The sequence below is a fragment of the Gracilinanus agilis genome, chromosome 4 (genome assembly GCF_016433145.1).
Source record: "Gracilinanus agilis isolate LMUSP501 chromosome 4, AgileGrace, whole genome shotgun sequence".
NCBI classification, from domain to species: domain Eukaryota; kingdom Metazoa; phylum Chordata; class Mammalia; order Didelphimorphia; family Didelphidae; genus Gracilinanus; species Gracilinanus agilis.
Window position 1 is genome coordinate 27,193,697 of NC_058133.1, and position 18,649 is coordinate 27,212,345.

The following is an 18,649-nucleotide window of genomic DNA, read 5'->3' on the forward strand; positions in this document are numbered from 1 at the left end:
CCAACAATACTGAAATAAAAATGTAATTTTTTCCCATTTGAGTTCAATGGTAGCCTCTACCCAATCCTGGAATCTATCTATAAACTCCAGGTTACATATTCCTGCTTTAGAGGGAGAGGGATTGGTATGACTATGTCAATCCTCAATGTTCCTATGAATGCCTTCAACATACAATAATGAATAAAAGGTATATTCCAGATATCTGCATACCCCAAATGCCTGTGCTCCTGGGGCAGCCCTGGGCATGGCTCATTCAACCCAGTGTCCCTTCTGTGGAGAAGTGGCACCCAGGATGGTCCCTACATTGTCGTCCTCCCAAACAGTGTGGCCTCCTTTTGTACATTATGCTTTTATCACCCACTAAACCTTTTGGGAGAAAAGTTTTTATTTTCAATTTGGAGGTAAAGAGCTTCATAAATTGAATGTTTAATATATTTTCAGTCTGATTTCACCTTATTTGTCCTAAATTGACTGATTTTTTCCATTTCAAAGCCATTTCCATTTCAAGGATTTGAGGATTTTGCCAATCCACAAACACTCTTAGGGATTTTAAGAGAATTCTTTTTTCTTGACTTTCCCCTTATGACATGAAGTGGTCCTCCTCTTTTCAGTTTATTAGGGGACCAGCGAGAGTTTGTTCTCTATACTGGGTATTTTCTAAGCATTCTATTTCTATCAATCACCCAAACCTCCATCAAACTGATGCTTTTCTTCTGTAGCAACCAGAAAGGCACCTGGTCTTTCAGGAATAGGCATACCCACAACTGGGTAAAGCAGTAGGGCAAAAAGGGTTCAGAGTTCGGCTTCTAGACAGAGTAGGCAATGACAAGATCTATAAGACTGAATACCCCCACAAAAGAAACACAATGAGACATTTCTACATTTATAAAGTAATCATAATTTCTTTAATGAAATGGAAAAAGGAATCAAATACTCAACAATTGTCACATCTGTTCTCAGTCATTCTGTTTCAGGCTAAAATACAAACAACAGCTCCAGCTTTAAACTTGAGCATTTGACAGTCCAAACAGCTACTGGAGAAATCATACTGCTTAACTCTCACCAAGAGTGACATCCATAGGTCTTATCTTTATTGAAGAGTGTATCCTGACCTATGATTTCATATAGAAGCTTCAAGTGCAGAAATGTGTTCCACAAAAAGAGAACAGGAACTCAGAAAATCACCTGGGATGCCAAGACCTCAAAGAATTTGCTCATAGTTCTGAACCTACGATGTGCAGTGGCCATACCTGAACCCGCGTTTTCCTGTCTTCAAAGTCAGATCTTCATCTACTATCTTTCACAGCTATTCTCAAAAGTAAGAGCTACTCAGAATATATACTAAGGTCCTCTGAACACAAGACAGAAATACACTTAAAAATTCTTGCTTTCTTCTCCCTCAGTCTGGAAAATTAAAGCACCAGAAATGCTCTATAAAATTACATTGCATTGTTTCTTCCCCTTTGTCAGAGGCTATTCCTTTACCCCTCATGTATGTGGAAGCCCCTGGTGAGTGTTAGCAGTCCCCTACTATGTTTTTTTGAGGTTAAAGAGACTTTGAGCACAAATGGGATCAGAACACAAATCTGTCCTCTAAGGCTGAGCCTGGCTGCATTCAGAGAAATTTATCACTAGAGAGTTCTGAGGAGCTGGAAAGGGGAACATTCAAGATCATTTGGTCCAAGCCCCTCATATATAAGAGGAAGAAAAGAAGGCCTTAGAGAAGTTCAATGATTTGCCCAAGGTGACAAAAGACAGTAAGCAGCAAAGGCAGTATTCAAACACAAATTCAGTGTGATTTCACTGTAAAACTTGATTTCTTGACAAGGTAGAGGTTCACCAAATGATGTCATTTTGGGCCATAGGAATTCATGCAGATCTTCCACTACAGTGTGGAGATGCAACAATGAGTACCCACCCACACCAACAAATAACAGACCATTTAAAACAATGAGGAAAACTCAAAATAGCCATCTAGGCTGTCTTCAGATCAGGTTATTGTCCATGCCTGAAAGGCTTACAAATTAAAATAGTAACCTAGAAAGAAAATGATGAGGTTTGTGTCATGTCACAATGATATCTAATGAGCCAATAGGAGCAGGGAACTTGGAAGTAAAAATTCTATCACGCCAAGAAAGTGGGATCAGTGACCCCTTTACTCTCTCTGGACATCCTTATGTGTGTAAATCAAACTAAAGGATCTTGTGCTCATCCTCAAAGGTCTAATCAGTAGCTTTAATGAATAAATTGTTATCTGTATGCCTTCAAAGAAAAAAAAATGCATTTCCTCTATTAAGCCTCCTGATATGGAAGGAGTTAATGAGGTGCTTTTGAATTCTCTATGGAACAATTTAAAAGTACAATGAAATGAGCAAATCTTCAAACTTAAATTTCACTTCCAGCCTCAAAATGTTATGATTCTGACAAATAACCAATGTTTTCTACCTTCTGTCAAGAACGTTGAGAAGGAAGAAGAAAGAAAAGCTCAATACAGACTGCTGGAATGGAGGTGTTGTGGACCAGGATACCATGGAACCAAGGAGGTGGGGATAAAGACCACACTGGCTACACCAGCAGGGCCACTGCCAGCATGGGAAGGAGCTAGCCTAACCCATGACAGGATATGTATTGGTTGCAATCTGTTCCCACAAAATTAGAGCACATACCACAGCAAGTATAATACAATGATACGTAGGAAAATTACAAAAGTATCTAAAACCTATCTAGAATCAGTTATGGTTTCTTAAAACAAAACAAAACAAAACAAAACAAACAACCAAAAGCCTCTTGTTTAAGCAGGCTATATGACAATAACATAAGATTCCTTGTTTTTGTTGAATGGAGTTCAAATTGGACAGAACCGAAATGCAGACATTTAAACCCTCAGGAGCAGTTCCCTAAGGACAGCGCTACCACATGCCCACTTGTGTCCCGAAAAGCTGGATTTCCACTCCATGATTACTTAATGCATGCAGGGTAATTTGATTCTATAGGAACTTAAAGCAAATTTGTAAAATTGCCATTTAAATCCTAAATCAGCAAAAAGCAGCCAATTTTGTTTGTGTATTGATTAGTGAAAGGTGGCCAACTCCAGAAGCTTGAAGAAAGTGGCCAGAGGAGAAACAAGGAGGGTGAGTTGAAAAGAGAAGAAGACAAGTGGTAAATGAGTGGAAACTCAGGTCTCTGCTGAGATGACTGGTTTTAATGCTCTGCAGAGGTAAAGGGAATTTAAAAGATTAGATTAAACTTACTATCAATCCATATGCGTGCTTCTCCTCATTACTTTGGTCCTTAAGGAAAAACGTTAAATATATTAACAATCTTTTAAAAGTTACAGAATGCACACTCCCCCCACATGTGAATACCAACTTGTCTTCTTTAAACTGCTCAAGCAGTAACTGATGCTGCCAGCAACAAGGCCACTTTGGAAACAGTAATCCACCTAAGCACTGTCTACAGATACTCCATCAAGATCATCACTTAGGCAGTGTGCCACAAGTCTTCCAAATAAAGTCCTTTCAAAGAATACTTTAGGGACTGCATGGCAACATTCATGCCAATGACTCACACTAACTGGGTACAGAAACACTCATTCTTCATGATTGGTCAATCTAAATATCCCTAATATATCCCCACAAGGTCAGACCAGTGATTTTCTCTCCATTTCCACCCTTTACTCTCTTCTTGTATCGGGGCCATGAGGTGGAAAGAAACAAGAGGGCAGGGCAATACATGCATGTATGCATCTAAACAGAGCTGATTTAATCCAATTTAATTCAACCAAAATTTACTAAGTGTCTGCTCTGTGCAAAGCACTATGCTTGAGCCCTGACCAGAGTACAAAGACAAAAATGAAAGAAAGGATCCCCCTCCAGAAGTTTCTAATGTACACCAAAAAAAGCAGAGTATGAGCAAAGTGGAGGAGGAAGAGAATACTGACAGCAGGAAGTACCAGGGAAGAAAGGCTCAGAGGTTAGAAGGAAGAGAGAGAAGAAAAAGGGTCAGACATCCAAAGCTTAATAAGAGATGACTTGGGCAAATACAAAGAAGTAGAACATGAAGTATCACATTTCAGCAAGACATAGCAAACCAATTCAGCTGAAATTTAGGATTCACTGAGAATAATAAAGGGTGGCTAAGTGGATGTAATATAGACTGTGGAGAGCCATAAATGTCAAGTGTTAAGTGCTAAACAGTTTGCATGTTATTCTATAGGCAATGAGGGGCCCTAAAAAATTATTTGAGAGGCTATACATATAGATTAGGCAAAGAAGAAAGACTCCTGGCAGGGAAATGGATTAGTAGGTCATTAAAGGAGTGTCTAGGCAAAAGGGGATGAAGGTCTGAATGAGGTGGTAGCTATATAAGTGGAAGAGGCAGGGCCAGAGACAGAAGAGATGTTGGGGACATCTATGTCAAGATGTAGAGACAGTATATGAGGTCTAAGGGAGAGGAAAGAGCCAAAGATGACTTCAATTACTGCAAAGCTGGTGATCCCCTTAACAGAGAGAAATGAGGATGACAGAAATATTTAGGAAAAAGGATAAGCTCCAATTTGGCCATATTGATTATGAGAGACCATTTAAGAGGGATTCTGCAGCTAGGAGAGGGAGATACAATACTGATGTTGGGAGTGAGGGTTCTGCCTCGATATACAATCTGGGAACCACCTATGAAGATATGATGCTTGAACTGATTATGTCATCAATTCAGAGATTGGTGCTAGAGAGGGAAAAAAGGATGACTGGGTACTAGGTATGCTTAAAGGACAAGAGATGAATTATCTCATAAGACACTTGCCCCACTCAAATTCAAAATAATGTAAATATCCCATTATTTTGGGATCTCAGAAATGCAGATCACAATACAACCTAAAAACAGGGAATTAATTGAGAGCTGGGAAGACCCTCAGAGTACATCCAATCCCCCAACCCACAAAGGATTCTCTTCTATACTAAACCTGATGAGAGTCACCTACTTTCTGAATACCTATGTGTTGGTAGACCCTCCATTGAAAGGAGGGAATAAGTCAATTTTCTCTAAATTATTAAGTTAAATAATGCTATGGGGAAAAAACAGGTTCTCTAAATATCATAAAAATATAAGATTTAGTCTTAAGTCATATGACTTAAAGTTCAATTATAAATAACAATCAACTAGATGGTAAACTCTGAATTAGGTGGTTAGATTAGTTCTTATATAGCACATATTTCTCTTGAACATTCCATTGGATTTCTTCTTTCAGTGTCACTAAGACAAGGCTATAAAGTAGGATAAATAATAATGAAGATGAGAATAACAATTATTTTAGATAAAAAAATTACTGAAAAACTATAGAGAAAAAAACAGGTTATTTTTTGTTTAGATAATAAAGATCTTCACATGCCCATTTTTACTGCTAATTTGCTAGAAACTTATATCATAATAGTGACATAACAAATCAAGCATTAAAGTTATTTCAATAGTTATGTTAAGATGTCAGTGGCAGTTACCAGTTTCAAATCAAGAGTCTGCACTAGATTCAGAACTTCCTCTCTGTATGGGATTTGAAGAGTTAGCAAAGAAGCACGGTCTGGCTTCACCCACAAAGTTAGCCTACATGTTGTTGGGCTCTCAATTCTCACCATCTTTAATAACATTTCACAATTGGAGGGGACAACTAAGTCCAGCTCTAAGTCCCCAAAGATGCCTCCAGTGAGGGGGAGCTCACTACTTCTCAAGCCTCACCTTCTGCTGTTCCTGGTTCTGCCCACTGGGACCAAAGATAATGGACCTAATGCCAGTTCTGTATGCTGGCTGATCTCTGCTCAAATCAATGAAGATAACCATTGTGCCCTTCCCAGTCTCCTCTTCCCCAGGCTAAACAAAACAAATTTGAAACTAGTTCAGATTTTTAAGATTTGTGCTGAAGATGGAAGCAAGGCCAAATAACTGAGGATGAATACAAACATCTTGCTTAATGACTGGCCAGAGGGCAGCACAAGCTCAGACCTTACTCCTTGCTTGCTGACCTGAAACAAACTACCTCCCCCTCACAAGGCTTCCTAACCAGAAAATAAGACTAGGTATGGCTATAACTGCCTCAATTTAGAGCAACATGGCATGTCAGGCAGGTGAGGGCTGAGACACATCAGCTTACCACCCACCTTCATCATCTGACTTCACTGTTTATCTACCTAGGCCAAGTGATGGGCAAACTACAGTGGGTGGGCCAGATGCAGCCCCCTGAAATGTTCTATCTGGTTGCATGACATTATACAATGAGTAAGATACAATACAATTAGAAAAAAAAAATTGAAACCTTAGAAACAGACTGACAGATGAGCATTTCCTTTCCTTTGGCCTCCTTTTTAAAAAGTTTGCCCATCACTGACCTAGGCTCATTATCCAAATAGTTAACATATTCCCAGGCCCTTCCTACTCTCCCTGCTCTTGTGATATTGAAACCCTATGTGGCAAAGAATGGCCTCCTCATCCCAGTTACCTGACCTCTCATTCCCAGCCCTAAACCTGCCTCCCCCAATATTTCTCTCCTGAGATGGCCATTTTTAACTTGATTATGTCAACATGACAGAGATCTGGAAATCTTAGAGCTGGATAAAACTCCAAACTCTTGCAAATTTTAGCAGGCTTTTGACTAGTATTGTAGACTTGAGTATGTTTAAATCTTGGTACCACTATCTAAAAAATGAAGCTTCATTTCTCCACAGGAATATATTCTTTAATCCTAAAATAATGCAAGATATTCTAACAACATTTTTCTGGAATATAAGAGTACTTTTCAATGAAATGAAGTCTAGATGTCTTAACAACATATCATGGTGGAGGATTTTTCATTTAAGTTAGGTGGGAAACTATTGAGCACTACAAGAAAGAGCTTTGGGGGAGAGCAGAGAGCATCTAAAGACTCCCCTCTCTTGCCATCTTATGACTAAAAAAAGCACATAGGCCTCTACAGATGAGCTTCAAGGGGCAGAGGTTTGGACTCGGTCAGAAAGTCAAGGCTCCAGATCGAGTTGGTGCTGAACCAATCCAGTTCTATTCAAAAGCATCTGCTATGTGTCAAGTATCATGTTATGGGTTCTGGGATATAAAAACAAAAATTAAGCAATTCCTGTACTCAAGGAACTGACATTATTAAAGGGAAAAACTACATTTCCATAAATATCACTGAGATATAAATACAAAGTAATTTGGAGAGTGGGAAGTGAGAAGAGGAAGAGAGAAGCTCTTCCAAGGGTGGTGATGGTGATAAACAGAAAAGCTCTCTTGTAGGAGGTAACATTTCAACCAAGCCATAAATGACAAGGATCTCAGCCTCAGATTTCTCATCTTTTTAACGGACAATAAGAGGCTGGTGCACCACACTGAGGAACAAGTACTTGGTAACTATCAAGTGCTAAACAAATATAATCAATCTCAGGGCTTCCAAATATGTAAAAAGTTAAACTATATAGGCCAAAGACTTCCACATTCTCTTTATCAATCCACAAATAAAACAAAAACGAAAAACATAAAATTATGTGTTGAGGGGTTTTGGGAAAATCCAGTTCCTGTTTTTATTAGATTTAGATTTGAATGGGGAAACTTCAAAAATAATTCACCAAGCTTGTCATGTTAGTGCTCCCCAACGTTCAGATGATGAACGTATGCCTATATGGACAGACTATCGAATGAAGGGGATCCATTCTCAATAATAAAGACCATGGGCATGATTTTGACAAGTGAAGTCAACATGATAGCCATATCCTTCAAGACAGCTTGGCCAAATAGCTCCTCTTCTAAACTTTCCACTCCTCAGCCAGAGTAGACATTTCAAGATTCCTCCTGAAATCTGAAAAGTTCTATTTGGCTCCTGAAAAAGTCTAGGTAGTGACGGCCTCTATAAGATCCCACAAATTTCTAAGAGTCCTATTACTGCTGAGAGTCCCAGGATGATGATGATGATGATGATGATGATGATGATGATGATGATGATGATGATGATGATGATGATTATCATTATACTATCTATCTGTGTCAGAGTAAAAATTATATACTTTTGGGCAGCTTTTGGAAGAATCCAAGAAAACTGTTGTGGATCCAATCCCCTTCTTTGGCCAGGTGAATGACTAAACCAAGCCACAGAGAAAGATGTCTTCTACCTTCATGAGTATCAAGTGTTAAACCTTCAAAAAAGGGCAATTCTCATCTCAATTTAGCAACTGTCAGCTTTGTTCTCAAGTTAAAAATTTTAAAGCATGCCTGTTTCTTTTTGTCCATTTTTCTTTTAACACAGAGAAAACTACTTGCATTTCCTGCATAAAAATACTTTATACCCTTGTCAACAGTCCTCTTAAGTGAATTACTCCTTAAGGATACAAGGACTGTCCTGCAAGCGAAAAATCACATAGGCTTGTGTTGGTGAAGGTGTGGCATGTGTGCCCCAGAGTGCCGGAGGGGGCTGTTCTGTATGTTCCTCTCCACTGTGCCTGAGGACAATTCTCACATGCCCTGCCCCTCTGTCCAGCAGCCCAATGTGAGCACTTCTTCCCTCTGCTGTCTGGGATAATTGGGGGGAGGGGGGGAGAAGGGGGTGTGGTGGCAGCGGCATGGTGCTGGGTCTCACAGGTGGCTTGAAGGTGCATTTTGGGCATATGATCTCTAAAAGGTTCACCAAAGCTGACCTAGGCCTTTTCTCTGACAGGACACGTTTTCTTTTTGGTAGCTTTTCTTTAATGGTGGCCTTCACTACTAAATAGAAATTTTATACCTTTGAACTTCATCTCCCAGAATCCCTTTCCTTTTCATCCCCATTTTGCATCCTTACGTGTATAGATAAGTTCTGTAAGCTCTCCCCCTTCTTACTCTCTCTTCCTGTGTGCATGGTTGGGTTAGCACCCTTTCTACTCTTGCTTTTTATTTTAGTTATTAATATATCTTATAAAAATATAATACTTGGAGTATTTGGATATTAATTTTTAATCTCACACTATTATTAAGTCTCACAATTCTAGAGTTATACTGATAGCAAAAAGGCTTACCTCTAAAAAACTAATTTGAAAAAGAAATGGCAAAAACCCCATTTACTGAGTTTCTAGGATATCCAAGCTAAAAGATTACAAATTCAGGTTTATCAACTGGGCTTAAGCACTATAGTGTTTAACTTGTCAGTGGCAGACTAATAATGGAGACTAGTTCTCAGTTAAGGTAATTTGAATCTAAATACATTTTAAAGGCAGAATCAATGAAGCAAGGCAAAGTTTTGTGATGGGTAGCTAAAACTTGAACTTGTGTGAGTTTGGGGGCAGATTACTCCCATAATGCCACAATAATCTTATGAGGGAGCTGCTTATATATGAACATTCCAACAATATCACCATGCCCATGAGACTGGCCTAAACACTCATGTTCTCTTGCTCCCTCAATTTCGAGACAAAAATGGAAGCGGCAATTGCTCAGTCTGCTTTTGACAATAAAATGTAGTATGTAGGGAAGCCACAAATTAGATCTAAAAACAGATAACTACTAGATGAATAGGCATCATCCCAAAGAGGATGGCAAGAATCTACCCTCAGTTATATGGCCTTCTATCCCTCTGATTAGGAAGTCTTTCTTTTCTGAGCTCTACATAGGAGGGGCAGAGACTAGAATTTTTAAAAAACATTTTTTTCAAGGACAAAGTTTTCTAGTACTTCCTACATGGCACAAAGTCTTGACTTTGATTGTTTCTCTGACAAAGATAATAATACTGGGCAAGTGAATGGATGTCATGAAATGATGAAAGTAGTCTTGTAATTGAAATGGCATGCAAAATACCGTTTTGGTAGGCCAGCCAACTCCCTCATACTTTGCCAAAAGGGGGATGACAGAGAAAGACATAAATTATGACCAATACAACAACTAATCACTAACTCAACCAATATCTCATGACAAAATACTAACCAAAAATTCGATGGATTAAAAAAAATGCCCAAGCCAAATGAAACCACAAATCCTAAGGTTGATAATGTTTTTTTTTCCCACTTCCAAAGATTTTGCCAGCCATAGATATTTAAAATTACTCAGAATGTTTTTTTAAAATTTAATATAATGTCCAAATAAGCCAACTACAAAAGAGAATTTGGACAAAAGTCAATTCATGGGTTGCAAGCTATGCTAAGTTGGTCCTTCATCTTAATTCCATACTAAATGAACTAGAAGTAACTGTTAAAAACTAAAAAAAAAATTCCTGATTCATTTCTATCTCATCTTCTCATTAAATTTTTTCTAAGGTATAATCCCTTTTCTCATTTTTATGAGGAAAAGAGAAGACTTGCCAATGTTTGTTGGATGGGTACCAAAAAGCACTACATTCCAACAATATTCCCATCTATGAGAATGGCCTAAAACTACAATATGTTCTCTTACTCTCATGATACCACAACACACAAAAATGGAAGCAGCAATATTTCATTCTAGCAAATGTCAAAGGCTCAATCTAGGAGGAAGATGGAGCCCCAAATAAGTCCTCTCTTCTTCCCACCACCACCAAAAATGACCTCTCAACAGCAAACCCATGCAGGCAAAGTGTTAGCTAGGCATAGCATGTTGTTCCACCACACAAAGAATTTAGTTTCCTGAAGACAAGTTACTAAGCTGATCCCATTATATTACTGCTCTCCTAAGAAAAGCTGACATTATATTGAACAGTAAATTCCCATTAAGTTAAGTGAATCAAAAGCAAAGTTTACTTACTTTAGCAATCTGCAGCAACACAATGCAGTGTTTAATTGATTCTACCATGTTCTATAAAAACAAAACACTGATTTTAGGATTTTACCCAAATAATAACTTTGTAAATGTTTTCTGTTTTAAGATGGTCATACAATGTTGGCAAGTAATACTGGTTAAGAAACTCTAAGTCACCTGTGGTAATCTGGGCCTATGAAGGCAAAGGGGGCTAAAACATTAACAGCTGCAATGAATGAAGAACACCTGTGTCTACAATGCCAAAGAGAATATGCTTCTATTGAACTGAAAACAACATAAACTAGTTTTTCACCAATCACATACACTTAAAAAATGAGTATGTGTGTTCAGAAGGGAGAGGAATGATTCCCCCCTTAAGCTCTTAGATCTCTTATTAGTATTATTTCTCTAAAATAGGCTCAGCTAAAGAGAAATTCCTACAAAAGATTTACACAGAAATAGACAATTTGAAGGGCACTCTCATAAAACTAATAGGCCTGGAATGTGGGGATCCTTCCTAACTTTATTATAATGCATTTTTTACTATTTCCACAAAAAAGACAAGCTATTCAAAATGGTCTGCTCATTATATAGAAGTCAAAAATGTTCATTAGGAAATTAAGAAAAAGGCAACATGTTTACAATTACAATATTCTTCTTCTTTTTTTTTAATGGCAACCTTTAACCAAGGATCTCAAACATCCAACACAGGAAACAAAGTGGCCAATATCTGAAGTGTATGTCAGTTTGGCAATTTTTTTCAACCCTAACTCTAAGTATGCGCCTTAATGAGATAAACTCTCTTTGTAAGTCAAAATCAATGCTGATCTATCACTGCTACAAATAACTTTAATGGAAAGAGTAGTTACAAAGCCTAAGGCATGGGGAAAGTTTGCAAAACACAAAACTTACATTTGTGGTCTCTTTGAGAGTCTCAATTTTCTGTGAAAAATAAAATCCAAAATATAAACCATGAGAAGCATACAGGAACATTTCTACTATTAATACTAATTATAGTAAATTATGCTTATATACTGTAATGAACACATTGTCACTGGAGGCATTTTATTCATGAGGCTCTTTGGGATCATCTGAGCTGATCCCTTTGTCCTAGAGAACAAAGTGAGACCCCCTAAAAAGGGGCAGTGACCTCCTAAGATTGCAAAGGCAGGTAAGGTCAGTGAACACCAAGCCTGGCTTGGGCCTGAGGGTCTCTAGGCTCCTGAGCTAGGTAGGCCCTTTTTAGTTATACCAGTGTTTCTACCTAAAGGTGATAATTAAACAGCCGCAGCCGCAGCCCTACACTTAAAGATTCCAAATAATTTGAGTTTGGAACCATTAATTAAGACTACACACACTTTGTGAGTCAAAGTCCTTTAAGGCAAACTTGACATCATTTTTACAAACAAGTTTCAGTTCATCAGGAAAAAGTCATGATTTCAATATTTGCTCTCTCAGGTAAAGATGTCTTTTGAATAGTTTTTATATATAACTTTAAAAGGCAAAAACATTTAAAATGAAAAATTTTGCTAAGTTAATTACCCCATGAAAAAAGAGAATCAAAATATAGAACACAGGAGTGGAAAGAAGTAAAGAGTCATGGCTATAATCCATAATTATATAATTATAAAAGGACTGAAGGAGAAGGCAGTTTATTCAAAACAAAAACAGCAATGGTAGCTGGTAAGCTGAGTTACTGTCCTAAGAAAAACCAGAGAAAGAGGGAAAAAATACAAATCTTTAAAAACAAAAACAAAAAAACAAACCAGCCAACCAAATCATAGCTGCCTGGAGCCCCAAGATATGAGCCATGAATTTTGAACCAGCAGATCGGCACGCAGGAGAAACGGTAGGAGCAAAGCTATCAAACCCCAAGGTGTTGTGATTAATATAGTTCTTTCACTTTCCTGGCAATCCCAACAATTCATTCTCTAAAGTATGGATACACCTGGACTTTCCATGAGATCAGAAAGACGAGAGCTGGAGCAAAGACTCTGTCCACCTGGAAGAAGATGGGACAGGCAACCCTTCTTCTAGATGAGGCTCCAGTTGAACTCTGAAGCAAAAGTCAGCCTTGCTACACTGCAGTGCAGAGCTATTCAGGATGAAACAGGGGTGGCAAAAGCCCTGTAGGAACTTCCCAGGAAATGCTGCTAGTGACTCCAGCACACTCATTGTGGGTCCACAGAAACCTATTCAGTGAACTTATTGAACATTAAAGCAGACTCCAGTACAACTGTCTTAATTAATCAAATAATACAGAAGAAACAACAATTAAAGGGGGAAAGAGTTACCTTTCTCTGATCATCATCTTTGCAGTTTTGAAGCTTATTATCAAAGAGCTATAAAATAAAAACCATATACATCAGAAGTTATAGTCTAAGAAGCTACTTTAATATTTAAATAGAATTCATTCAACTTGCAAGAGAGAACTGGAGTTTTGAAAGATGGGTGTTTCAGTTGGGTTTTTGTTTTTTAAAGACAAGACTTTGGCTATGCTGAGGAGCAGAGCAATCTGAGTGAAACAGGAGAGGCAAAAGCCCTATGGGGACTTCCCAGGGAACACTGCTACAAGCTTCTGAGGCAGACTTAGTGAGTCAGGCCCACCAATGTATCTTGCTTTTCTACAAAGAACACATGGGGCTTCTAAGACTAACTATGCTAACACTTCTCAAAAGCAAAGACAGGCCCTTTCCTCACATTCTTCCAATGGAATGCCTGCTTCTTCCAACTTCTCAGGTTCTCTGCTTTTGTTTGCTTTAAGGAAAAGGAAATGGGAATGAACAAGTTGTAAGTCTGTAAGTTTTTAAGTGGCAGCTTATATGCTTTTGATGAATGTAGGGAAATACACACAGATTCCACAATAAGTTTCCTCTGAATCACACTAGCTCCCATGGAACTAAAAATGTTTGGCTATGGCCTTTCTTAAAAGTGTTAAGAGCTGAGTACATGCTTACAACCACAAAGGTTTTTATAAACCATTATAAAACATCTGTGCATTATTGTCAAAGTAACTGGATTATTATCAAGAGAAATCTCTGAAATTGTCAGCTTCAAAAATAGCTAGAAGCTAGAGAAGGGTTTTCTAGGTTGTTTTTTAAGCTGGCAGGAGAGTCAGCAATGTCTGCTCCAGCAATGAGTGACAACAAAGTGGAGCTCTGATCTCCAAATTCACCTGTACACTGCTCATCCCCAACCTTATCCAACCTACCTTTAGTTGATCAATCAAGATTTGCAAATATGCATCCGCCTCTGTCAGTTTCTTATCAAAGTCCTGAACGCTGGGAACAAATCCAGAATCTACACCCTAGAGAGAGAAAAATGTGTATCATACAAGTATCCAATCTATGCACAGAAAAACTAGTATCACACCAAATGCTTTAACCCTCATTCATGAAGACACCTCAAATATAGAGTGGCTGATGATGGGTAAAGTCTAGGATATTCAAATGGATCTGTGATTTTATCATTTCAGGAATTCCCAATGTCTATGAAAGGGTGACTGAAAACTCCCCACATCCAAATGGTACAAAACAGCATGAATCCTCATGAAGCAAGAGTCCCTTAATGCTGAAAGTGCATATATTAGGTAAATTCCTGGCTAAAGCTTTGGCCTTCCCCCAATGGAAATTGTGCCACTTCTTCACCAATCACCTCCTTGAATCAATTCTACAAGCTGCTATAGATACTTCCATTAACAATGTGGGGGAACCTGCTGATTGGACAGTTTTTCTCTTCAAGAACCCTACCTCTGGTTTCCAATTACCTCCTTATCAGACCAAATTCCTTCACCCTCATGGAACTTTTACTAATAAAAAGTCTTATATTAGTTATTGTTCTAGCTGCTAGAATCTAAGCACCTCCCAGGACCCACTTTTTGATCCTCTCAACGATGAACACTTTTTATGTCACTTTTATTTTCTGTCTTTAAATTCTGTTCTTAATATAGATACCAATCATCTCAAAACTAAACATCCTTCCAACTCTTCAACAAGATCCTAAAAGTCCACACTTTCTATAGCCTTCTCTGAGCAGAAACTAAATAAAAATGTTCTCTCTCAATTAAACCTCTGGACTTCCTCCTTCCTCTGTGAACTGTGGACATTTATTTATAGGTCTGGTGGCTCACTACTTAGTTTGTTCAATTGTCAAATACAAATATAGTATAATACACTATATCTCATCTGACTTAGATAATAAATTTTAAGATAGCAAGATTTATATCTCTGTTTAACTTGATTGATGGAGAATTTAAGGGGGTTGATAAGGTCTAAAAGTCAATGTGTCATAATGTTGACAGTTACAAAACAGATGGCATGGATACATACCCCATTGTGGTCTTGCAATCTTTCAATTGTCATTCTAAGAATTAAAAGTACCCTGACCATCAATGTGAAGGGTAAAAATATGTAAGAATAATGAAGGAAAAGACAGTGACTACTCATATAGGTCAGTTCATTCACTATGTCTTCTCTAGGAAATTTTCTCATGTACCAAACTTATGGATATATTTCTAATATTTTACATAATTGATTTCTGGATCCTTGCATTGAATTGGGGCTCAAATCTTGTGGTATTCCAACCCTCTCTATGCCTACAGTCCGAAGGTCAAATGAACCTCTGGGCTGGGTGCTGGCTACTACATTGTCTTAGCCTCTATATCTTCTTGTTTACCAAACTGATGCTAAATTCTCTACCATATCACATGTTTGATCAACTATCTCCCATTCTCCAAAACTTTAATAAAAATGTTTTCACCTGTAGTTCGCCCTCTCATACCATCAGAAGAACAATTGACAGGCTGGATGCTCTGCTGATGAATCCTGAGTCTCTGTGCCTCTTTTCTCAATTTGTCCTCCCTTCCTTAATCTTTAAACTCTTCCACCCAAATTCCCTCAGTCCCTAGCTTCCGTTTTAGGTGGTCAACCCACGTAAGAATATCTTGTAACTGCTGGTCAGCTACAGCTGTCTAGGCCATAACCAAACCAGTGATTAAAAGAAAAAGAAAAAAGTTCCATCTAACCATTTAAGAAGGCATTTTGGAATTATGCCCAAAGGGCTATAAAACTACAAATCCTTGGATCCAGTAATACCACTACTGGGTCTGTATCCCAAAGAGATAACAAAAAAAGACCTACTTGTACAAAAATATTTATAGCAGCTCTTTCCATAGTGGCAAAGAATTGGAAATTGAGGGGATGTCCATCCAATGGGGAATGGCTAAACAAATAATGGTACATATGTTGGTGATGGAATACTATTGTACTGTAAGAAATGGTAAGCAAGACGATTTCTGAAAAAGCTGGAGAGAGCTGCAGGAAATGATGTAGATAGAAATAAGCAGAACTGGGAGAACACTGTACACAATAACAACAACAATGTACGATGATTGTGAAAGCTTGGCTGCTCTCAGCAATGCAATGATCTGGGATAATCCTGAAAGATTTATGACAGGTAATGTTATCCACCTCTAGAGAAAGAACTATCATCTTTCACATCAGTGTATTTATGGTTTTACTTTGGGGTTTTGGTTATGTATGAGTGTGCTCTTACAACAATGACTAAGATGGAAGTATGTTTTGCGTGACAAAAAAAAAAATAAATAAAAAAATTCAACAGCAAATGCTCAAACAAGGATCCCTGTGGCACTTCCCTGGCAAGTATAAACGACCATGCAATTGGGTCAGGATCCACCTAAAATAGACGTAATGTCCCATATACTTCTTCCCTTTGTTGGACTTTTGTCTCCTAAACCTTTGAGGATTCCTTAACTGCTTTCTTACTATATTGGACTTAACTCTCTTAATAAAGGGCAAAGATTTTGAATTTTTGTTGAGCTACGGGCCCTTCTGGAACCTTAGAGAAACCTACAGCATCCACTTTTGCAGAATAACATTTTAAATATTTAGGAAATGTTGAACTTCAGCTAAAGGTTAATGAAAATTAACATGCAATTTTCCCCTCATGAAATCTGTACATGGACTCTCCCTTTGGGGGCTCTAAGCTATGAACCCCATCCTCTGATAGCTAAGTAGGGAAATATAACACAGAAGGCAGTCCCCCACTTTTCTTTTTCAGTTTGAAGGCAGATCTCATTTTCAAAAAGCCCTTCAAAAGATCTCTCTTCCAAGTCTTAGAGGCTTGGATTACCACCTATATTAAATTACCTCATAGTACCCTTCTTGTGGCTGTCAGCTTCTCAGATCTGCCTCTGAATGATCTTCCACTTATTCCTACACTAACTTTACCCATTAATCTACCTAACTTCCCTGCCTTATCTATTAAATACACAGATTGTAAGTTATGTTTATAAACACACAATGGCCTGCATCGACCCTAAATTCTCCCCAGTATATACAGAATAATCCACAAATAAAAACAAAGCAGTTAAAATTTCACTTTTTTTTAAAGTTTGTCGATAATCTTAAAGGTATTCTTGAAATAAATAAAACAAGGAACTTATTAAAACTGAAGAAAAACATGGGTGTGGTATTTTACTGAAGGCTCAATTATCTTAAATCAGTAAAGCTTATAAGCATCTTGGTTATTATTCCACAGATTAGCTGACACACAGTCTGAAGAGCCTTCTAAGAGGGTAGAATATTAGCCAATATGTATATGTGCCCAGTGCCCAAGCCATTGACAATGTCCCCTAGTCAGGTCACTCAACCAACACTTCCTATAAATAAGGAGCCACTACCCACTGTGTAAAGTAACTTACATCTAACCATACCCTTTTAGGTTAACCATTTAGAATATACTAGGCAGTCATGAATAGAAAAATCTAATTTAAAATAAACAAAATGGAAGATTTACCCTCCCCACACAAATCTTTAGACTTTACCTTTACCATTTTTATGGAAATTTCTACAAGACTTTCTCCCCCCCCCCCAAAAGTCTAAGGAAAACAGAGAAGAGAAAGTAAAAGCTAAAGCCTAAAGGAATCATTTAAGTCTTATAATTAAATTATATCAGAAGGACAAGTACATCAAGAGGCATTGAGAAGTAAATTCAACTTTTATGGATAGACAACAACTCTGGGCCTATGGCCAGCTCTTGCAGACATTTTCACATTCCATTTATCATCTGAACTCTTCTTTCCTTCTAACTTCTCTTCGTTCACCTTTTCTTATTTTATTACTTCCTTCTATGCTTATGTCAATGGGCATGGCTTGGCACCACTGGTGGCAGCCAGGGTAAAAAAAAACTTGTGGGTCCCTGTTTTAATAGATCTATAAACCCTCCGCACTGGGCAAAAAAGACAGCACTATAAATTGAGAAATTCCAAACAGGCTCAGTAAAAATGTGCAGATGATCTGGTCCACAGAGCTGTTTGGAAACACAATGGAAAGACTGGCCTTAGAAGTGGACCAGGCCTTACAAAGTCATAGTCACAATCAACTACTAAGTATCTACTACTAAGTGCCAAAGCACTGTAGCACTGTGCTAGGCAGTAAAGTTACAAAAGCAAAAATAAAACAATCTCTTCTTGCAAAACTAAAACTGGGTACCCTGTGCCAAGATAAAGCAAATGTAGGTCCTGGATAAGATCCTCAGAGACCACTACCCAAGGAAAAATGCCAAGGCTAAGGCCAAGAGTACTTACCTAATGAAGTAAACTGTGAAATCAATTTCTACAGTGGTTACTGAAACAAAAAAGGCACTCGGATCGTTTAGGATATTAAAAGGAGGAGAGGCAGATACCAATGCCAAAGAGAGTTTTAAAAAGAGCCTACTAAACTCATCAAAGTCGAGTTCTAAAGGGGAAGGTGGTCCAACTGTCTCAGAGGAGCTCTCCAGCATTACTCAATTAGCCCCCAAAACAATGTCTCTGGCTGTCTCTTGGATTAAAAAATTTCAAGCCAACAAAAGGAAATAAAACTAATATTCCCGTGATGATTTTAATTAAAACTAAAGGGATAATGCTGATGCAAAGATG

At 38.0% G+C, this 18,649-nt stretch overlaps 1 protein-coding gene across 5 annotated transcripts in view; it reads right to left on the reverse strand.

The window, feature by feature from the left end:
* The window catches only part of OSBPL9 (oxysterol binding protein like 9), a 160,059-nt gene that overhangs the window by 17,841 nt on the left and 123,569 nt on the right, over positions 1-18,649 (reverse strand). For 3 of the 5 annotated variants that reach the window (XM_044676463.1, XM_044676461.1, XM_044676459.1), the window contains 5 exons: positions 13,922-14,017; positions 13,005-13,052; positions 11,623-11,652; positions 10,717-10,767; positions 3,252-3,290 (listed from right to left, as the gene is read on the reverse strand). In XM_044676463.1, the coding sequence (XP_044532398.1) occupies positions 3,252-3,290; positions 10,717-10,767; positions 11,623-11,652; positions 13,005-13,052; positions 13,922-14,017 (264 nt within the window). The remainder of the gene's footprint in view (positions 1-3,251; positions 3,291-10,716; positions 10,768-11,622; positions 11,653-13,004; positions 13,053-13,921; positions 14,018-18,649) is intronic. The other 2 variants (XM_044676462.1, XM_044676460.1) reach the window with 1 other exon arrangement.